The following is a 24,312-nucleotide window of genomic DNA, read 5'->3' on the forward strand; positions in this document are numbered from 1 at the left end:
GACGTATGAACATCACAATTTGGTGTGAGAATGATATTCTGAATGATCATGAATGAATTATCGATTGAAAGCAAATTGACGTCTATTCGTCAATCAAGCGTTGATCCCCCGATCAAGCTCCCATATTTTTAATCGCGAAGAAGGGGTAAGTAATACCTCATTTGAAAAGCCTTTCCATTCTAAGTTCCATTCCATTCTAAGTAAACATGTTTAATTTTTATCATTCATATATTAAAATTCTGTGCTAAATTGTTCATTTAGTTAAATATGTTGTGTAAATCAATAAAACTCATTCTATGATTTCGACGATAAAATCTAAGTGCTATACACCAGACACCATGATATTTTGTTTGTTTATTTTATCAGCAATGAACCCAAAAAAATTATTGTCGGAGAGAATTGAAATGATATCGTTATTTTTCAAAAATAACCAGTTCAGGAACGGTACAGCAGATTCATCATCGAAATTACATTATGAATGAGTGAAAATTTGAATAATCCTCACATCAAGCTCAAAAGGGAAACCAAAATATTTTTAAAATTCAATGAAAAAAAAATAAGCTGAAGTCAGAATAGAAAGGTCTTTCAAATGGGGTATCACTTACCCAATCTTCCCTATTCAAAATATTGGCTTGGAGTTTTAACACTAAGGGTTGGGGCGATACGGTTTTGAATTCGATATTAGAAGTTGTCCCCCTTTGAATTAATTGAATACAGGGTGATTCTTCGACTCATACAAATATTTCAACATTGCATTCTTGAGGTCAAAACATTATTCCCTTACCATTTTTTTCCAAATCGGCTCGGTTTAAAATATACAGGCTGTTGAAAAATCATAAAAAAAATGTTCTTTTCAGTTCTCTCACAAACGGTTTTATCGAATGAAATGAATTTCGGAATATAGTTTTTCATTTATTTGATGAATCTTTTTCGAACACAAGATATCACCCACGTCTTCCAGTTTTCTCATTTGGACAATTACGTACCATAAAAAACCAAAAATTCAGAGAACCTTACTCTTGAAACTAAGTTGGATACTATCTAATGAATATTTGAACGTTTTGTGAAATGAAAGTATTCCTCATATTATCTCGTAGGTATAATGCGCTGTTTTTGAGTAATTTGATATTCAAAAATGAAAAATATCTGTGAAATTCGAACAATTGGGTACTTTGACCGAATACAACTGTTGAAAAGATCTACAGATGTGTAGTGTCACAGATTTAGCTTTAGGCCAAATCGGAAAAAATGGTAAGAGAAAAAAGTATTTCTTTTGACCGCAAGAATACTCTACTGTTAAAATATTTGTACGAGTCAAAGACTCACCCTGTATAGTACAGGTTTCCTGGCAATCAGAGAATAATTCAACGAATTTTAGACAAACGTTTCCTTCGAAAGGAGCCCAGTTTTTTGTTTAGTAAACATCAATGATAAATCTGAAATAAGAAGGATCTCCACTTCGCAGGTAGTTCAGGAGAAATTTTTCTCGAGAGAGGAAAATACCCATTGTTTTCTAGCGAAAACTTGAAGTTTGTTAAACGTTCAAACGTTGAACCAGCTGTTTTCACCGCAAAGCATCATGTGAACAGTCGATAACACTGGTAAGCTTTTAGGAACCTCAACTTTGGGAAAAGAAAAAGGGAAAATAGGTCGATATCGTTATTTTTCGCGTGAATAAGCTACATTTCCTCTACGTGGATTTATTGACATCGTTTCAACTGTAAACAAGCTTGGTGCATCCGAAAACACTTTTTAGCTGGCAATTGGCTTTTTGGCAAAGATATTCATATAGATAGATGTTTTCTACACCTACAAATTGAGCAAATATAATACATTTTGAAATATCCTTCTGTAGAACTTCTATTCTTCTTTATTTCTCATACCAGTGAAGAAGCCTATTGAACTATAATAAAAGTGCAAATAAACTGCGCAAAAAAATTAACGCACATTATGGAAATCTCGAGTTTATTCTACAACTGAAGGTGTTCTCAATGATAATTATTTTTATTCTAATTATGCATGCATATGTTATCCACTTTCAACGGTTTTCTTCAATACAGATGTTTTTTCCCAGAAGGAATAAAAAAAGATTATATTATCAGATTTTGGAATGTATTGGCTCCATTCTAAAATCAGTTGTTCTCGATCAATTCTAGTGATCAATAGTTTTTCTTTCGTTTGATTTTCTACACTCGATCGCTATGCAACGCGAAACACGCAATTTGACCCAAGAGGAATGTGCCCAAGCGGTAGTTTTGCGAGAAGAAGGGTGGACATACACAAGAATTGCAGAAAGGTTTGGAGTTTCCCATACAAGTGTGTCCAGAATGTTGCAGCGATTCAGGGAGACAGGTATGAATGTCCGAAGACCAGGACAGGGTAGACCACGGGTAACAACTGCCATTCAAGAACGTTACTTGAGAGTTTCTTCGTTGAGACAACGGTTTGCAACCGCTTGCCTCCTTCAAATTCAGCTTGAGCAAACTCATGAGGTGCAAATTAGCACTCAGACAATAAGAAATCGCCTCAGAGATTATGATTTAAGGGCTCGTGTCGCGACAAGAGGCCCAGCTCTTACCCCAGCCCATCGAAGGGGGCGTTTGGATTTTGCAAGAGAGCATATCCATTGAGAAGAGGCCGATTGGGAAAGAGTTCTCTTCACAGATGAGTCTAGATTCTGCCTCTACTATTGTTATCGACGTTCCCTTGTATACAGACGTCCACATGAAAGATATGCTCAGTGCAATTTCCTGAATTCTACTGGTTTCGGGGGAGGATCGATTATGGTATGGGGTGGAATATCTTTGACTGCTCGCACAGACCTAGTGGTCGTTCATATTGGAGCTATGAATGCTGATAAGTATATAAGGAACATTCTTGAAGAGCATGTAGTGCCATTTGCCCCATACATCGGTGAAAATTTCATTTTTATGGACGATAATGCCAGACCCCATCGTGCGCGCATCGTTCAGGAGTACCTTGAAGAGGTTGAAGTCTCTCGATTGGAATGGCCAGCAAGAAGTCAAGATCTCAATCCGACTGAGCAGGTTTGGGACAACCTCAATAGAAGGCTGAGAAGTTCAGAAAATCATCCAGCTACTCTTAATGACTTAGGAATCCAACTCGGAGAAATCTGGGAAGGATTAGATCAGAACATTTCAAGATCACTCATTTTGAGTATGAACCGTCGTTGCCGAGCTGTAAATAACGCAAGGGGTGGAAATACCAAGTATTAAATCACTTATCAGCATTTCAGTATTTTGAAAATTGTTCAATTCTCTTCTTTCACATAAGATTCGGTGAAATCCTGAATTTTTCTTCCATTTAATGTGTCTTGTTTCGTTCAAAACCTTTCCGAGAGAACATAAAAAATAATTTAAAAAGTCAATGTAGAGTTAACTCTCATTAAAATTGAGATTTTCAGAATGTGCGTTAACTTTTTGCGCAGTGTATTTCAACAAGGTCAAAAGAAACACTTTTTTCCTTCACTATTTTTTCCGAGTCTGATCCGTTTAAAAGATAGAGGCTGTTGAAAAACCATAAAAAAATATTATTTTCAGTTCTATCCCACAAACGGTTTTATCGAATGAAATGAATTTCGGTATATAGTTTTTCATTTATTTGATGAATCTTTTTCGAACACAAGATACCACCCATGTCTTCCAGTTTTCTCATTATGACCATTACGTACCATAAAAATACCAAAAATTCAAAGAACCCAACTCTTGAAACTAGGGTGGACGCTATATGATGAAAAAGTTAAATATTTTATGTTCAATAATGAAAAATATGTGTGAAATTCGAAAAATTGGGTACTTTGATGCAACTCTTTTTAAAAGATCCACAGATATGTAGTGTCACAGACTAAGCTAGTTATTCTGAAGGTAATTCTGTTTCTCCAGGGTTGGCAGGAGTGCCAAAATTAAAATGGCTATATCTTTTTATCAGGGCCGAATCGGACAAAAGGTATAGGAAAAAAGTGTCTCTTTCAACCTCTACTGTTAAAATATTTGTATGAGTCAAAAGCTCACCCTGTATAAGTAACCTAATAAACACTTATGGAAGAATCAATAAAGAAAATAGTCATTTGAAATCAAACAAAGTGTACCCCGCTTTTCTGATTCTTTCGACTTGCTGACTGAATATTTTCCTGGTTTTCAAGGAGTAATCTCTATTCTTGAAGAATGATAGTAAAATGATAGCTTTGATTATTCAACCCCTTAATACTCAATGATTATAGTGATTTAATTACTTCTGCAAAGCTCCCTGGTAAGATTAAATATCACGATTTTCCAATGAATTCAATTTGCAATTCGCAACCCCTTCTTCTCTCATTCGTGTGAATAACGACAATTTTCTCCCCTATATTTCATTTCCTATCAATTGCAGAAAAGACGAACAATCCAACGAACGGTTTGCTGACATTCAACCTACAAGTTTTGCCCGAATCGATCAATCATTCAGTGATAAATGGCTTATGTAATTTCGTGACCGTTTTAACAATTAATAATAAATTATTACCATCTGTCTAAGGGTATAATATTGCAGCTCTCCTGTCTGGGACATTGCGGACGTTCCAAAAGGCTGCCTGTGACGAAGAAACCATGACCCTCAAGTGTCCATCTGGCACGAGCATATCGATACAGTTGGCCCAGTATGGAAAATCAGCGCCGTCCAGATCTTTGTGCATTTCGAAGACTGCGAATGCCAGGAGCTCCTTCAATCTGAATTTGTCGTGCTTGTGGCCTAACGCTCTACAGGTCAGTATCATAAATATTTCTATTGTCATCCATTCGTCATTCCCAAAAACATCCAGATATACATACGGCGGGTTTCATACAACTTTGATTGTCCGATCAACGATTTGACAGTCACTCGATTTCTAAAACGAAATCACTGAAACCTCTTCATTTCTGAATATATTGAAGAAGTAGTAATTGAGATTAATTTAATGGACGTATAAGCATCATAATTTGATGTGAAAATGATATTTTGAATGATCATGACTGAATAATCGATTGGAAACAAATTGACGTCTATTCGTCAATCAAGCGTTGATTCCCCGATCAAGTTATGAAACCCGGGATTAGTGACATAAGGTATGTTAAACGCATAAAGAATAATTTCTTCTACTACATATTTTGGCGATAAAATAACATTATCAATGCCATTGTGATCGCTAAGTTTTATTGAAAACAGCGGTTTGTGATAACTGACTAATCACAGCATCAAATTTTATCTCGATGACAGGGGTTGTCTCCCCGTACAAAACATCACTTTGAATTTTTGAAAGTGGATGGACACTACAGTCATCATGTCTTTAATTCGAGTATGGTTATGCATGGGTTGTGATGGAAAATAGTTAACTGAAAAAAAAGTTCCGTATTTCACTTGAATGATTTTCAAATCATTTCCAATCATTGTATGTACATTTACCTATAGCTTTCCTGAGCCGTTTACTGTTTTTTTCAGAAAAATCACAAATCTCAGCTTGTAGAAGACTGAGGATTTCATAAAAGCGCAACGCAATCTGAGATCTGTCTTTTGAGCTTTTTCACTGAAAAAATTTTCTACATCGTCATGTAGAGAACATTACTTCTGGATATACAGGATGACCAAATGAGAGTCTCAAAGTTGGAATACAAAAAAGGCCAAAAATCGATTTCTTTCAAATGGAAACACAATTTTTTTCACTTACATATCCATTTGCAAGGAAAAAATGAGTGGAGTCTTTTAAGGGTTTCCTATATCCAAAATGTTATATTTTCGTGATATTCGAGCCTTTTTTTGTGTTCTAACTTTGAGATTCTCATTTGATCTTTCTGTATATCAAAAGTAATGTTCTCTACATATTGACGTAGAATATCTTTTCAGTAACAAGGCTCAAAAAATAGATCTGAGATTGTATTTTGCGATTTTATGAAATCTTCTACTTCTTCTACAAGCCTCAATTTGTAAATAACTCGAAAACGGCTATTGGAAATTGGAAATTATTCAAGAGAAATACGGTAACTTTGGTATTTGAAAATATTTCAGAAATGAAGTTCCAACTAACTTCATACCAAATCGAATTATTATATTATTTGTCCATAAACTCCTAATGGGCACTGCCGGTGGTACACCCTGTATAAAATCATAAACGTTTCTGAATACATTTCCTCAAATTAACCCCGCATTTTGACTATTTTAGTTAGGGGTACGAAACTTTTTTTATTATGGAATTCGTTATTTATTTCACGAAAAACACCTACTCTCTGCAGATCTATTGGCATATGTCATGAACAATTATTTTTCACAGAAACGTAGTGAAGTAGATTATTACTATTATCTCATTGGTTGCGACGACCCTGAAGGTGCCGAGAAATTCAGAGAACTAGCTAACGAAAAACTCGCCACGGAATACAAAATTTCGGATATTAAAAGATTTCTACCCAAGATTAAAATTGTAGGTCTTGTGGAGGATTACTCAGATGAAGATATGTTGAAATTTTTGAGGGGACAGAACAATGTATTATCTGATTCATCCCATTTGAGGATCCTGAAAACCTGGCCGACGCACAATAATCCGAGCATATTCCAATCACTAATTGAGGTAGATGCTGCCACTCATATTTCGATAATGGATCGGGGAAAACTCTTTGTAAATTACGATGCTTGCTCGGTTTATGATGCTACGGATTTGAGGATTTGCTATAGGTGCAGTGGTTTCAATCATAGGCAATTGAACTGCTCTCGCAAAATTGTTTGTCCAAAATGTGCGGGAGATCATATTTTGAATGAGTGTACCAGTTCTGTTCACAAATGTATCAATTGTATCAATGCTAATTTAACTGACAGTTGTCATGTTGTATGGGATGCCGTAAAATGTCCAATTTATAAAAAAAAACTGAAAGTTCATAAGTCATCTATTTTTCCTCCTAAATAACAATTATGGCGGGAAAATATTTCCGCAAATTTTTCTGCAGCCCACTCAGCAAACTTAATTTTTTTTTATCAGAACGTGAGGGGACTTAGATCCAAAAGTTTTGAGGTATATGATAGCATTGCCCAATGTGATTTCGATGTCATATGCTTGACGGAAACCTGGTTGTCGTCTGATATTTCAGATTCTGAAATTTGTAACGAGCGGTATGTTCTGTTTAGAAAAGATCGAGACTTTGACCTCACGGGTAAAACGAGGGGAGGTGGTGTACTGATTGCAGTGTGCTCAAATCTTTTGGCTTCCCCACTTGATCTCAGCTCCGTGAGTGCTGTTTTCCCCGGGGTCGATGTGATCGGGTTGAGGTTGACTATTCGAGGCTCAAATTTTTACATTATTAATATCTATATACCACCAAATACCTCCTCCGATCACTACGAGGAGATTTTCGAGACCCTTTCTTGCCTACCATGTTTATGCAATGAAGACGATAAGTTGATAATTACAGGTGATTTCAATATACCGGAGTACATCACGGGCAGGGATAAAAATCTGCATAATGGCAGAGTCGACGCGCTTGAGAATTTTATTAACTTTTTCGGACTCACCCAGCAAAATAAGATATTGAATGCTAAAAATAGGATTTTGGATCTTATCTGCACTCGATGCTCTATTGTTGTTCTCGAGTCCCTATCTCCAGTTGTTGCCGTCGATGCGCATCACCCCCCCTTGGAATTTTCATTGTCATTGACTTCGAAACCGATTAAGAGTGTTAAAGCCAATCTTGAGTGTTTTAACTTCAGGAAGGCAGATTTTCCGCGGCTTTATGACGCGATCCTCAATACCAATTGGGATCTATTGAATGAACAAACTGATGTCAATTTAGCTTGTAACATGTTTTATTCTATTCTGAATAATGTTTTTTCTCAATGTGTCCCCAGATCGATAAATAGAAAGTCTTCTTACCCGCCATGGTTCACGGGACATATTATTACTAGGCTGAAAGAGAAAAATAGGTATTTGCGCATGTATAGGTCAACGGGCGATGTTCAATGTGTCAATAAATATAAAGATCTTCGCAGGGATATAAAGAAAGAAATAGCTGTAGCACGTGCGAATTTCACGAAAAAGGCTGAGGCAGATTTATCGGAGAACCCATCAAAATTTTGGTCATATATAAATTCAATTCGGGATAGTTCTCCCATTCCTGGTTCGATGAACTACGGAGATCGTCACCTCTCAGCTCCTCAGGACATTGTTCAGGCTTTCGCTTCTTTCTTCAGCTCAAATTTTAATGAAACCTCAGACTTCAATCTGAGTGATCTGCCACCTGTCAACTCTTTTGGCCAAACTCTAACTATTCCTGAAATAACAGAGGATGCTGTGCTCAAGTCCTTAAAAAAATGCAAAGCAAATATGACAGCTGGACCCGATGGAGTTCCCTCGTTTCTGTTGAGGGACTGTGCGATCGTTTTGGTCAGGCCTCTGACTGTTATTTATAGACTGTCTCTCTCAAAACTTTCCTTTCCGACCATCTGGAAAGAGGGTAGAGTGTGTCCTGTTTTCAAAAAGGGCAACAGGGTTAACATCGAGAATTATAGACCCATTGTTATTTTGAGCAACTTCAGCAAAGTTTTTGAGACATAATTTACTCACATGTAAGATGTCATATTTCTGACAGTCAGCATGGGTTCGTGAGGGGTCGATCAACCGTGACCAATTTAACTTGTTTGACTGAGTACATCACTGCAGCCTTGGATGAATCTTCTCAAGTCGATGTGATTTATACAGATTTTTCGAAAGCGTTCGACAGACTTGATCATGGTATACTCCTCCAGAAGTTATCAGCTTTTGGATTGGATCTCGGATTTTTGCGCTTCATGAAGTCTTACCTCTCGGACAGAAAACTTTGGGTTCGGTGCTTCGGTTTTAAGTCGAATACGTTCGTGGCGTCATCTGGTGTTCCACAGGGGTCTATTTTGGGGCCACTGTTGTTCATTATTTTCATCAACGATATTAGTCTGTATTTAGTATGTTGTTTCCTCCTTTATGTAGATGATTTTAAATTGTTTCGTCGTATTCTTTCGATTGAGGATTCTTGGGATCTTCAGGGTGACATAGATGGCTTGAATCGTTGGTGCAGGGATAACTTACTTCCCCTAAATATCGGAAAGTGTAACGTGTTATCATTCAGCCGAAAAAGAACAATGATTGAGTTTTCGTATAACGTTGACGGCCGTGTCCTTGGTAGGGTTGCGGAGTATAGGGACCTTGGAGTTCTGTTCGACCAGGGTCTCAGTTTTGTACCACATGTGAGATCTATTGTTTCAAAAGGATTTCAAACGCTTGGTTTTATTTTGCGAAACTCAAGGTGGTTACAAGATAACAGGACACTTTTCACTTTGTTTAATGCTCTTGTGAGGTCAAGGCTCGAATATGGGTGCTTAATATGGAGCCCGGGATACGATGTGCATGTCAATAGTTTAGAGAATGTACAGAGGCGATTTTTGAAGTATATATGTTTTCGAATTGACGGTGTTTATCCAAACAGGGGTACTGCACATGCAAATCTTTTAAGTAGATTTGAAGTTAATTCTCTAGAGCGACGGCGTACTTATTTAGGTATTCTGTTCCTGATGAAGATTTTATCCTCGGTAATTGATTGTCCCTACTTGCTTGCCCTTATAAATTTTCATGTTCCTAGACTACCCGTGCGAAATATGACCACATTTTACCTACCTTTTCCACGTTCTAATGTACTTCTTTTTTCGCCTCTGTATAGAATGTGTAGTGATTACATGTCCCATCAGGACATTATTGATATATTTCATTGCAATGCATCTGATGTAAAAAGGGCCATTCTTGGTTAAATTTATTTTTTTTTTATCGCGAGTGTGAGCTTTTTTCTCCAATGGAGTTTTTTTCAGCTCATGCTCTGCTTTGGGTATTATAAAGGTGCTTATTGTTTGTTTAGCTTAGTCACAAATTGTACACGAAGTTAAATTATCGTATCATTTTTTATTGTAAATTTCTCCCATTCTATAATTGGCCTAGGCTGTGGAATGGTGTATTACTTAAATAAAAAATAAATAAATAAATATTATTTCGTGAAAAAATAAATGTCTATAGGGGTATCATTTTTTGTATTCATTTCAGAGCACCCATTAGCTCTTCTATAAACAGTTTCAGGATTATTTATTTATTCTGGGACATGTATTGGTCATTATTTGTGGCAGATAATTTAATCGTATTCTATCCAACTGTGACAAGACCACCAGATTGATACCCCACAATGAATATTGTGAAAAATAAAATTGTTTTTCCTTCTTGACACTTTGGTATATACAAGGTGAATCTTTGACTCGCACAAATATTTTACCAGTAGATTCTTGAGGTAATAAAAAAACACTTTTTTCTCATACCATTTTTTCCGATTCGGCCCTGATAAAAAGATATAGCCATTTTAAGTTTGCATAATGAGCTGTGCCACCCCTAGAAATACAAAATTACCTTCAGAATAACTAGGTAAATCTGTGACATTACACCTCTGTGGATCTTTAAAACAGAGTTGCATTCAGCCGAAGTACCCAATTTTTCAAATTTCACATATACTTTTTAATTTTTTATTGTTTTTCAACAGCCTGTATCTTATGAGCCGAGCCGATTCGAAAAAAAATTCAAAGAGAAAAGTGTTTCTTTTGACTTCAAGAATCTATACTGTTAAAATATTTGTACGAGACGAAGACTCACAATGAATAGTACAGGCATATTCTTTTACAATACGTCCGTAGTCATCATTTCAATATCCTCGACACACAGCTTTGAACCTATAAATAACCCTGATCTATACCAAATACAAAGATTCGACCTCTAATCCAGACATAAGTATCGATCTTGTCAGCATAAATCGCCTATAATACCAACGTTGATCTGATGTCGAAAAATGATGATCATCGTTAAATTGTTACAGGAATGAAAATAAACATGTTAATGCTTCAAACGAAACGCTTTGATGGTAGCAGATCATTGATCCCCCCATTCTTCCTGGACAAATCCTATGAGATTAAAGTACAAAGTTCTATTTCGAGTTGGGGAGGAGTTGATGTACTTTTTTTTTTGTTATTCTCCTTCAAGTTGTTGGATTTAGAGACTTACAATTAAGCTTGTAGGCTGACGCGCATCTAAGTTCCGTATACCGTATATCGAATTAGCGTCGTTCAACAATTATAATTCACTCGAATGTTAGGGGAGTTACGTTGATATAATGACATCAAGGATTATCAAGCAGAAGATTTTCTTATTCTTATTTATTAAATTGCATTAAAATAAGAGTATGGAGTAAATGCTGAAATGATTCAATGACTTATGGTTCTTTAGGATAAGATGAAACAGAATCAGGCAGCTAGAATCCAAGAAAAACTAATACACCGTGAATTTAACATCAATATGACTCTGAAAGATAATGGGAGAGATGATTAGGAAGCTTAGGTCGTTGAACGCCAGGTGTCGCATTGATTTATTCATTACTCCGACGGGGCTACTGGATTTCAACAAAAGGTCTTCTACTTCATTTGGTTGGCATCGTTGGTTGAGTTATGAGGCACTGACAAGCTCCAATAAGCACGAAACCGGTCTATCGCCACTTTCCTACAATGCTCGACAAATTTCATTGTGCTCTTCTGATGATTTTTATTTTTCCTTGAGTTCAACCACCATTCTTCTATTCCTTTTAATAATTTCAGTAGGCAAAACTTGGTGAAGGGGATTTTCTGGAGCTGACGATGGTTCTCAATGAAATGTTTTTTGATAGACCGGTTGAAACAATTCGACTAGCCTGGCTTAACTACAGATATAATAATTGGAAAATTAAAAAAATATAGCCCATAAAATCTTATAATCACTTTTCCATCATCAATAAATTCATCTCAATAGTGAAAAATTATGAGATCGTCCTCCTTCGATAGTACACCCTGTATATTGAAACATTGCCAGTATCCATACGACCCTAAAGTCTAGTGTTGATGCGAGAATTATCGGGAATCCTCAAGAACTTTGAGTGGTACTTGCTGAATCTCGGATACTTTATAGTGACTTCCTCCTGATAATTTGAAAATCGATATCAACTTGCACTCATGTTTCTTAACCCCTTCAGTTTCTCTCGGAAGATAGGAGGGCTTATAATGAGCGAAGTAGCTCTGAGTTAATGGAATAAGTCCTCCAGAAGCAGTTATATTATGTCGAGACGTCTTGATGGCCTACAGAATTTCATGTTGAATCACTGTGACCCAACCATTTGTCTTCATTACCCCATGCTGCCAGTACCCAATCACGAAACTATACAAAAATAGCTTATGTCGGATATTTCCCGGAGAATTGAGAAAATCACTTCTCTCTGGGGAATCCTTGGTGTTATTCGCACAGGTAAAACAGAATTTTTAAGTCAAATCAATTCAGCGCTGGTGGAGGAATTCTTTCTGTCATAATTAAATTCCAGAATGAAATAGGGGAGATTAATTTATGTTTTTTATCCCTCGTTGCCATTAAAAGCTCGTGTTTTCCCCATAAAAATTCAGCAATCTCCGAATATCTACGAGGAAATTCACTATAGCTTGTCGAAGATAAAATTTATGTAGCTTCTTGACATATCCCGCTCGGAACAGCAAATGATGTAATTAAATTTAATAGAAACAATCCATCATAAAATTTCAGGTATTTTTGAAGCATTCTTCAGTCTCATCCCGCTAATATCCAATCTATTTCTACTATATGTACAGGGAGAGACTTTGACTTCTGATTCAGCCTAAGTGAAAAGATATAGCCATTTCAAATTTTCATAATGAGGAAGAAGTGTTTAACTATTTACGAGATAAGCTGAAATATTCGATATTGGAGGGCATCTCGCTCTACAAAAATTGATTTTTCCATCATTCCAATGATTAAGAAAACTACCAGAAAATCTCATCTGAAATAAAAATACCAAAACAGAAAAAAGTGGGATACATTTTTTTTTCTAGGTAAATGTAAGATTGACCTAAAATTCACAATCCAATTTGAAAAATATTCAGAAACTGCATGAATAGTCCTAAAACCATCCTGCAATTTATGAATGCGACAATGATTAACCAAATGATTTATGGTTTCTTTTGGTTTCCCGCATTCACAACTAAGGCTCTCAACTGCATTCCATCGGAAAAGCATACTATTGCAACGTCAGTGACCTGTTCTTATACGATTTAGAATACACCATATTTTCCTGGGAAGATCAAAACTAGGAACTCTATTCGAGGGATCACTATATAATTCTTGGTTGAAAATAGTGCACGTATTCCATTAAGACTGCCAAATGTCTTTGTCCCTTACATTCGAATTAAGGAAAGAGTTGGACCATAAGAGTTTACGGGACTTCTTCAGTCTGGGAATCGTATTTTGTGGTATATAGGCCAGAATTGGAAATGAGTCGAGAAAGGAGTGGAATTTATTTCAAGAATTTATAACAGCACTGTCTACTAATATGGGTCGGTACAATGTTTGAAAGAACTGGTAACCACTGAATAGGAGAAGATCTAATAGTTTCAGTAATAATTCTGATAGAGATTTAGTTGTGCATCAATGTTCTGCAGATGAGCACTATTAACTCAAACGGGGCAACAATATTCAGCAGACGAAAAAACCAAAGCTAGGCACCCCATGAAGTATCAGCTAATTTATGCAGAACATTATTCATAGTTTTCTACTTCAGACGCAAATTTTCCAAATATGCTCAACTCCTAGATATTTTGGATTGAAGTAATGCTCCAAAAAAGCATTACTGAAACCTACGCTCAATTTTGTATATTTCTGATGATTATCTAAATGGAAACACGAAACCTTGGTTTTATTTGGGATAGCAAGCAAACGCCACTCGAAAAAGTAATTCCTCAAAATTTCTAAATCTGTATAGATAGATTTTTCTCTATACCTACATCTAAAATCAGAATGACTCGTATAAATTTCTCAGAAGAAGTAGATGGGATATCACACAGATATAAATTAAAAAGCAGAGGTGCTAAAACTCATCCTTGTGGAATACCATTATTCAAAAACACGATACCTTCTATCTCAGAACATAGAAACTGATCACTTAAAAATTGCTGTAAATCGTAATTTTTTTCTATTGAAATTGTCCTCGCAGTTTCCACAAATACGTGTGAATTTCACGCTACACATTCCAATTCAAAATTTATCACCGAAATTGATCATCCCCACGTTCCATCATGCTGACTACGCCAATGAATGGTCCAACCTGTATTCAGTATTGAAACATATTCGCGAAATTCATATTTCCGTATTTGTTTCTCCTTTCATCCTGTCATGGTTGAATAATTCCAGAAATTCCGAAAGGTCTCCGCCAGTTTATCTCGCCAATTTCAATATTGCAGAGCATCCCGAATATTATACGGTCAGTTTTATCTCCATATATCCTTTGTGAGAGGAATCCGCAACCGATCAAGTGTTCCTAACTGTAATTTTGAGTATTTAGGCCTTGTTTTCGAGCGAGGTCAATTTTAAACCGCAGGATCTTGTTATCCTAGAGTCCTGGACCGATACTTTGATGACGTCATTACAGGCATTCGTACTAGGGGGAGTAGTTTTGGGTATCCTTTTGAGGATTACTAAGTTTGGATGAGAATCGAACGTGGCCTGTATTTGTGGAGTAGGACATTATTTGCGCTGCCCTACAATTGATAAGGATCACGTCTAATTTCTCTTTATTTGTGGCTTTTGTTGAGTTATCTGTTATACATGTATCCTGTTAGGAAAACCTGTAAAATTTTTAGTTTATCGTTTTTCAATTCTTCAGATTCTTAACCTCTGAAATCGATTGAGAAAAACCCATGTGGTATACAGAGTGTATTTAAAGGTGAGGCTTTTTTTAAACAGTAGGAAGAACTGGTCAAAAAGAAGCGTTTCACCAAAAATCGCCTATACAAAACTTTCAAAGTGACACAGTTGAAAAAAAAATGAAAATGATTACTGAAATAGATCCTAATACGACCCTAGACCTTTTGTTAGCTGAATTATCGCAAAGCAGTGGGAAAAAACTTATATTATCTACTGATTCGTCCATGTGGTTTCGTTCAGGATATTGGCATGTTCGATATTTAGGTTATAATGAAAATGGAAACTTAGCATTGCCGAATTTTTCCCATTATTTTTTAGTAACTTACACGATTTTATTAAATGGCCATTTCGACGCCAACTGCCAGAAGAGACTTGGGACACAAGTGTGAAAAAAAAGAATATTACTTCAAAATCTCACCAATAAAATGCGTCTAAATTATTCACGAATTTTTTCACAATGGGAATCAAAATCTTCTTGTTCGAATATTCCAACAATCGTTGTAAAACTGGGATGAAATGGGGAAACATCATAGCACTTTTTCAACATAACTAACATAAGCACTTTCAAGAAACTGCCTCGATTTCCTACATTTTTTTCACCCTGAATTGCACGATACAACAATTATGATTCTCTCCAAAGTGAGCTGAGGCATCTAATCCGATGACCTTGGTACTGAACCATGCATTGTCCGGCCAAATTTGATTCCAAAATGAAAAATATCTGTGAAATTCGAAAAATTGGGTACTTTGTTCGAATTTTTTTTCAAAAGATCCATAGATGTGTAGTGTCATAGATTTAGCTAGTTATTCTGAAGGTAATTTGTTTCTCTATGGGTGGCACAGCTCATTATGAAAACTTAAAATGGATATATCTTTTTATCAGGACCGGATAGGAAAACATGGATTAATGGATTAGGAAATAGGTGTTTATTTTTACCTCAAAAATATACTTTTGAAGTATTTATACGAGTCAAAGACTCAATCTGTATAAGCAATTTGAAAACTGTAATCTGCTCAGGAGTAGACTTAAGCATATTTTGTTCCAGAGATTGGGAGTGAAAACCCTAAAAAGTTTCAGAAAATTAAGCATATTTCTCATTTCTTCAAAGAATTGAGTATTGTAATAAGTAAATCAACATGTGGTAAGTCCCAGTTATAAAATCTTGTCATACTCATAAAGCCATAGCAATAATAAAAGTGAATTTATGCAACTAACACTGAGTCTCCGCTACAGTTTGGGGATATTCACCCAATTCGTTGGTGAAAGATTAACAAAGTCATGATTCTCAATATCCGTAAGGTCACTCTGGGTTAATGGCAACAACATCTCTGAAACATCATGAATAAAAACATGAATCCCTCGAATGTGGAACTCAAACGCTCCGAAACGCCAGACAATGTCTGAAAATGCAGATACTTTCTGCCAATAATAACCACACTTGTCTCATGGAATTCTCGAACATGTTTTCATTCTATGTTTAGAAAACTGGAAACCCAACACTCAGTCGTCAGTATCAGGACAAACGTCGCTTTCTTGAAAAATATCACTTGTATATCAATCATTCGGAAGGAAGGGAAACAAAGCTGTATTTAAAGTCCTGTACCGTTCATTCTCGTTTCTGGTTGGAAAAAAAAGTTTAATTGGTGGGTACATATAGTGAATAAGGCCTTTGAAGTTTAGTAGAATTTTGTCACAAAGGTTTCCAGATGGAATTCTCGTAATAGGTGTCAATTTCATTCGTCGGAATGGAAATTCGATTCAACTCGGACTGGTGCTTTTTATCCCATGAAAAATGAGTCATAGTTATGGAGATGACAGGTCGTAACCTGGCCTACAGGCTGTGTCAAAAAATGAACAACAAAATTCGTGATCACAGTCCTTACTCTATTTTGACGTTCCTATTAACGTTGTCCTAAAATGCCCCCTCTCTATGAAAGAGGACATGAAAAATCCGGAATTACATTTATATTGATTCATATTCTTCTGGAGGTTGGAAAATACACTGCTCAACAATTGATAGGTGCCACTGACCTTCCATCAGTTCATTCCAGGAATATTCAACCCAAGATGTTTATTTTGATAGTATAAAGTACCTTCAGTTGATAAAATAAATGAAAGAATGAGCAGTTTCATAGAAAAAAATCCTTTATTGAAAATATGGGAAACTCTAGGTTAGTTGGTCAACCAGGAGCTCGTCTGAAGCATTCTTCTGTTTCTAGGCATACTTTCGATGAGACAATTCATGAAATTTTGGGACAAATGAGTCCAAATATCCACCAAAGCGTCAGAAACCTCTCGCAGATTGTACATATAGGTTATATTAGGGAAGACAGTTGTCTAGACATTTCTGCCCAGATATGCTCGATGCAATTCATGTCTGGTGAGCGAGCTGTCCAGTCCAGTCCAGTCAATCCTTCAGTAGCATGAGCTTCCAGTGCTTCTCTCTGAATTGATCAAATGCATGCCAATAACTCAAAAACTTCCAAATAGAATATTTGTTTAAGGCGTTTCCAGACATGTTTAATGTGCAAACAGCTGATCTGTAATTCACAATTCAAAAAGTATTGCATACAATTCTACCTGGCAATTTCTTAGATGAATCTTTCCAAAATTACCTTCATTTTTGAGAATGACGATCATTTCCAAGTTTTATCCTTTTTTGACTAGATGGAGCACCGCTATGCAGCTCTAGTAGGTGAATTTTTGGTTCAACATTTTCCCAGAGCTTCCATTGAAAGAAGGGGTTTCACTAAATGCCCTTCAACTACCAACGTTTATTCAATAACGGCAAAAGTACTGATTTTAAAGGCATGTAATGTTTGGGCCACCCTAACTACTTTCTGACGAGCAATAGATTGGAATTACAAAATTATAGGATTGCCATTTGAAAAAAATGAGATATCGTACTTTTATTGAGGCTCACACTAATTTGTGACAATCTTTTTTTCAAAAAATTTGATAATAAGGTTATAATTCAAAAATCGCTTGAGTGGCAGCGCATATCATACATCATATCAGTGTAGAATTAAATAAAGAATTCGAATATGTATAAATTATAGGATGTTGCATCTGAAATAACGAAATAACATCCGTTTCCGGTAAAACCGGAAGTAGATTCCGCTTGAAAATATTTGACAATTCAAGTTCATGTACTCTAAAACGGAAATACAAAATCTTAAATCTGTATTTTAATTCTTTCCTCGAATACGTCCTGAAACATTTAAAAAAATCACCCTGTATATAACAATAATCTTAGCAATGTATTCTATCCTCAATAATACCTATTGAAAACCTTTTCGAGTAAAATTCATTCAGGACTAGCAATGATACTATTCCAGAATCTGTTGAATTGTTTGAACTATACCTGGAAATAATGACTCTAAGGTCTGGCTATCAAAAAAACGAGACCCTTTGACTTAAGGAGAGTACTTATTTCTAGTGCCAATTATTCCTCTACGCCTTCCTATTTATATACCTAGATGTATGCATTGTGGTTGCCACCTGAAGCATTTTTCATCGGCTGATGGAAGAACATGAATGGCTGCTATAAAAGATATTCATGAGCCGTTCAATAATTTACACCTCAACATTATGTGGGAATATAATAAGTGCAGAGGGATGACACTTTTACCCCAGCTATTATCTGAAAAATTTCCCCCAAGAGAAATTGACATAATTTATATTTTGTGTAGGGTTTTTCAACAATGTTTCATTCTTCGAGAAATACCCGTGTTCAGTTGAAAAAAGACTAAAGAATTTTAATATTTTATATTTGAATATGATCTCATTAAAAGCATTCTATTCAGATATCACACCGGGTGTCCGACATGAAACTAGTATGGCGTTTTTCGCAAATTTCAATTTGGAGTGGAGGAAATTTCGATTGCAAATTCGTGGTTTTACGATCATAACCCTAAGCGAGATGGCAACTCTTCAAAAAATGGACATACTGGTAAAGTGACGGTTTGTTTTGAAAGTTCCATAGTTCTATTCATGAATATGTTGACAAAATTCTGTTGTCGTTTGATTCGGTGTGCGAAAATTCACTGCTGAGCAATTGATAGGGAGCAGTAGGTCAAGGATCACCGCAATTGGACAGTTAGGGTCAGTGTTCATTTAAGTTTGTTATCAGGACAAGAAGTCTTGTCTTGTCGACCACTATTCACCACTGAAGTGATTACCACTTCAGTCCCTATAATAAGAAGAGGGTTGATAAAAGAAGTCCAACGATGACCAAATATTGATCAGCAAAAAACTCCTCAATTAAACATAAAAGTTGACCTGTTCGAGCGTTTTGCTACAGAACAATAAATACTGAAGATATACAGGGTGGCCATTTGAAAACGAAACAGACGAGATTACAGACGAAATAAATTTTTTCGATAGAAATGCTCGGACAGGTCGATTTCTGTTTCGAGGGGGACAACTTAAGATGTAGGTTACGGACGCATAGCGCTTCAACCCTTGCTACTACAACCCTCACCCCCAATTTTTGAATAGGGAAGATGGGGTGAGTGATACCTCATTTGAAAGGTATCTTTATACTGATTTCAGCACAATAATTGTTTTTTCATTTTATGCATTAGTTCTCGAAATATTCTCAACTAAGTATTTGAAAATGAAGTGGTGTTTTCATGGCACTTGTAGTGTTTTTTTGTGAAAAATCGACATTTTGAGCTTCAAAACAACCATGACTGTGGCTTCCTTCCTCCAATCCACTGACATAGAAATCTTTAATCAAGATGTCGAACAAACAAAGCGTATTGCGAAGGAGCTCAATCTTGCTGAAACTCAATCTAAATTATCTTCGATATAATTTGCAGTATTTCCAATAACATGCGCTAACACTTGATCGATAGAAATCTCCAAAAAGTCCAAATACGTACATATCTCTAATCAGATTACCAGGTAAGAAAATCAAATCATTAATGATGCCACAGAAATATTCCAGTCCCAATTCGTGAAACGATTTCCGACTTAATTATGAAGTGTTTTCTCAGTTGGCTTCAATAAAGTTTTCATTTTGTTGATTATTTAATTCATATCTTTTTCAAAAAAATGAGAATCGATAATTTTTTATTTATCACGAACAGATCATTAAGTTAAATTATATCGAAGATAATTTAGATTGAGTTTCAGCAAGATTGAGCTCCTTCGCAGTACGCTTTGTTTGTTCGACATCTTGATTAAAGATTTCTATGTCAGTGGATTGGAGGAAGGAAGCCACAGTCATGGTTGTTTTGAAGCTCAAAATGTCGATTTTTCACAAAAAAACACTAAAAGTGCCATGAAAACACCACTTCATTTTCAAATACTGAGTTAAGAATATTTCGAGAACTAATGCATAAAATGAAAAAACAATCACTGTGCTGAAATCAGTATAAAAATACCTTCCAAATGAGGTATCACTCACCCCATCTTCCCTATTCAAAAATTGGGGGTGAGGGTTGTAGTAGCAAGGGTTGAAGCGCTATGCGTCCGCAACCTACATCTTAAGTTGTCCCCCTCGAAACAGAAATCGACCTGTCCGAGCATTTCTATCGAAAAAATTTATTTCGTCTGTAATCTCGACTGTTTCGTTTTCACCACCCTGTATCTTCGTTACATAATGACAAAAATAAATAACTTTTCCTCCATGGAATAATTTTCAACTGCATCTTCCAGTTTGAAGAGAATATGCAACATATTAAGTCCCCTTTCATTAGGAACCCTGAGCAATAAGGTCCAAATTAACTATGGAGAAATTTAAATATCCTAATACCGCAAGTTTATCTCATCTCAACAGAATAGATTTTCCGAACTGTATCCGAAGTTCCCAGTTTTCCCAACTGGCGTCGGAGTAAAATCGAACGGAAATTCCCATCCATGGAGAATACTTACCCGATATGATGGGATTGAGAGTGTTCTGAGTTTCTAATCTAGGGACCGTCAACCTTCATTTCAAGGGTGATATTTTCAGATATAAAGCGATCAGCATCCATCTGACCTGTCTAAGGTAAATTGTTTTTCTTCCGATCGCCGGAGAGCTGGTGAATTAACTCGGAAAATCCATATGCAACCTTAGTGGTGATTGATTCACTTTTTGGTATGAATTATCAGGAGTTTTATAGTGGATTCTGCCTCGATAAAACACAAGATTATTTTTCAAATCGCTGAAATAATTCAAATCAAATCGAAGGAAATGAGATGAATACCAGAGAAACAATGAGTTTTTTTGGTCCCATCCCTTCATTATTTCCTATATATCATTCACCGACAGCCCTCTCAAAGAAGCTTTTGTTCCAGACAACTCTTATGGGGACTCCTGAGCGTAGCTACTACATCCATTCCATTCCTCAAATCTTTTTACAGAAGACATTCGTAGCTTTCTGTGTTGTTATTTCAAATATCATCCTCTTGAGTGGACCTTTTGTATGGAATCATCAAGTATCTACTTTTCATCATCGGTGTCAGCCAAAAATGAAGAACTGTTTCAATACAAAACATTAAGTGTTATGGAAAGCAGAGCATCCCAAACGAATGAGCTCAATATGCAAATCTTCAGACAGAACGAATAACTCATGAATATCTACATAATATATTCGGCGAATATTTTGCCAAGTCAACACTAAATCCATTACATTCAATATTTTCCCTTCACTACTGGATGTTATAACATCTTACAATATTGTGACTAGAATTTCTGAATATAATTTGAGAGAGAATTTCAGTCTAACATGGAGAGAATGGTTTTTAATTAGGGAATATGCTGGGACTCGCCAAGTATAACTAGTAATAATATTGAATTGCCATGTGGGAAGTTTTAATTATTTCGATAGAAAAAACCACCGAAGTACTGAGTAAATATCAAGATCTCTGTGCTTCCATTATACTCAGATAGGCTTTCCTATGGCATGTAGTTTATAGTTTGGTAAGGAGGTGAAATTTCATTGCTACCCCAAGGTCTATTGCGCTCCCCATCAAAGCTATTCTCACAATTGCGCCCCCTCTACAGCTCGCCCTCTAGCTCCAGAGTTCCAATGCACTCCAGTATCTAAGGGGGCTTCAAGGGGGCTAAGTCCTCATTCCTCCTATTATTTTCTCGCTCAAGACATTTCTTGCGCAGGCTTGCGATGGAGAAGGATTTTGTAACCAGGTGAACAGAAGTTTCCTCCTCTTACCCACAAAATCCACACTCGTCAGTTTCAAATAAGCCCATTCTTATCATATGCTTCCTAAGGCGACAATGTCTTGGGATGAAGCAAGTGAGGAGGCGTAACTCATTTTTGATCAGATCTTAATACTTCTTGGATCTTGCATTCCTTGGAATTATCCATTCCTGAAAGATTTCTCCAGAGTGTTTCTCTTCTGGTTTCTTCCTTCTACAGAAACTCTTTTATATAGCCTCATTTGCCTATACCAGAGAAAAACTCTGGATCAGTAAGTGGCGTTTGTGCTTCCTTTCTGAGGAGTGTATTGGCTTCGTTTTCTTTGATTCCAGAGTGACCTGGAAACCAGACCAAGGAGACCTTGTTGTTCTTGCCTATTTCATTGAGTTTCCATGGGCACTCCCATATCAGCTTTGAGTCGATGACATATCAGTTCCAGTGATTTGAAAGCAGCTTGACTATCAGAATGGATCACTATGTCATATCCTTAATAGTTTCTTTTTAGGTTTATATCTACGCATCTTTCGATTGCAAGTGTTTCTGCCTGAAAAACACTCGAGCACGAGCCTAACGATGGTGTACACTTGGTACTTGTACCGTATATTCCAGCGCCAGCGCCTTTCGTGGTTTTTAAACCATCAGTATACCATTTAATGCTATTAACTTCGAAATTCTGCGCCGTGTATTCCTTTTTCCATTCTTCCCTTTCACAAAGCATCGTGTTAAAGTTCTTCTCATTGTTTACTCTTTTAATCATAACATCACTATGTAGGTTCGCTGATGAGTTGTACCTGTTTGGATAGAACCAAGCTCTCTGACTTTTAAGTCTCTCATTACCTGTACCTTCCCTAGATATTCTAACATGGCCTCATGGGCTACTTTATCACTAGATGTAGAGGAGTGAGATCTGTGATGACGTGCTCTAGTTAGGCACGTTCTCATAAATCCACAGACAGGCAAGGCTATGCATGGTGTATTTTTCTCGTGCTCGTCTGCCCTACTTCAGCAAACCAGACTACTGCCTCATAGGTTATTATTGGTCTTACAATCCATATCGCAGTATTTTAGGGTTACAGTCTTACCGGATAGATTTCTGCATGCCATCAAGTCTCTTATCGCAAAACTAGAAGTATTTCTAATGTGTTTACTCCACAAAAGCTGGCTGTCAAGGGGTTATTCCTAGATATCTGACTTCCGACTTCCATTCTTCGATATCTCCACTCAACGAGATGGATTTCACAGCTGGAAGGTTTTTTTTTCCGAGTAAAGAGAATTACAGTGGTCTTGGTTAGGTTAATGTTCAGCCCCACTGATCAATAATTCTGAGGCTCTACTGTAGTAAATCACTGAGCGAATGTCATCAGCATAGCTTACGCATTCGAAGCCAAGCTCCTTCAGTTTGTGCAGTGGTTCATCCAGTACCAAGCCCCATAGGAGAGGATATTACTCCTCCTTGTGGTGTTATGCGAGTGATTTTGACAGAGATGGTTTGATTGCTCAATAATTTCTCAGCTGTCTTCGTCTTCAATACCTCATACATCCATTTTATAATGGTATCTTTCATTCCTCGCCTTACAAGTGCTTCTCTGACAGATACGTGTATTATGTTGTCAAAGGCCCCAGATATGTCTAGGAAGACGATTTCTCTGTTATTCAGGGTATTCTGGATGACTTTCAGTCAGCTGATACAGAGCAGTCTCTGTTGAACGACCAGCCCTGTGTGCATGCTGACATTTGTGATGTGGTGCCTTCTCCTGAATTTTCACGTAGTTATCTAGTACTTTCTCCATTGTTTCAAGCAAAAACGAAGTTTGTCGAAAACACTCTGATGAATACATTTTTAAAACGTCCCTGATATGGAAAGCATTCAGAATATTCTTCAGCTGCAGCACTATCAATACAAAAACGACGGTCGTTTGATGGTCAAGTGATTAAGTGATATAACAAGGATCGTGGAATATGCTACCTATATATAGTCAACTGAGTTAGTCTTATACCGATGGACTTCAACTACAAATCTAAAGACCTAAGTTAGACCATGAGCTTTAGCGAATTAGATTGTGTGTCCGTTTAACAATCGCAGAGCAGTCTCTGGTGAGCGATCATCCGAATTCCCCGAAGTTAGGCAAATGGGTCTAAAAGATCGAGGATCAATCCCTTCTCCCTGTTTTTCTTACCTGGCGCAGTGCTAAGCTGCTTCTTGTAATCTTCAGCAGATGGGGAAGAATCTTTAGGATCTGTAGGAGTACAGGGAACATCCCATCCACTCCTGGTGATTTGTACGTGGCTTTCCTATGGTCATGATGGTATTCTTGCAGGCCACCACACCATAGTCAAGATTCACAGTTCAGGATAGGCCTCAC

At 36.6% G+C, this 24,312-nt stretch overlaps 1 protein-coding gene across 3 annotated transcripts in view; it reads left to right on the top strand.

Moving 5' to 3' along the window:
- LOC123321733 (protein eva-1) overlaps positions 1–24,312 on the top strand; it is a 148,660-nt gene that overhangs the window by 55,015 nt on the left and 69,333 nt on the right. For 2 of the 3 annotated variants that reach the window (XM_044909467.1, XM_044909468.1), the window contains exon 2: positions 4,549–4,760. In XM_044909467.1, coding sequence (XP_044765402.1) covers positions 4,549–4,760 — 212 coding nt within the window. Of the gene's footprint in view, positions 1–4,530; positions 4,761–24,312 lie in introns of those variants that run through there. The other variant, XM_044909469.1, reaches the window with a different exon arrangement.

This window comes from Coccinella septempunctata, chromosome X (genome assembly GCF_907165205.1).
Source record: "Coccinella septempunctata chromosome X, icCocSept1.1, whole genome shotgun sequence".
Classification (NCBI taxonomy): Eukaryota; Metazoa; Arthropoda; class Insecta; order Coleoptera; family Coccinellidae; genus Coccinella; species Coccinella septempunctata.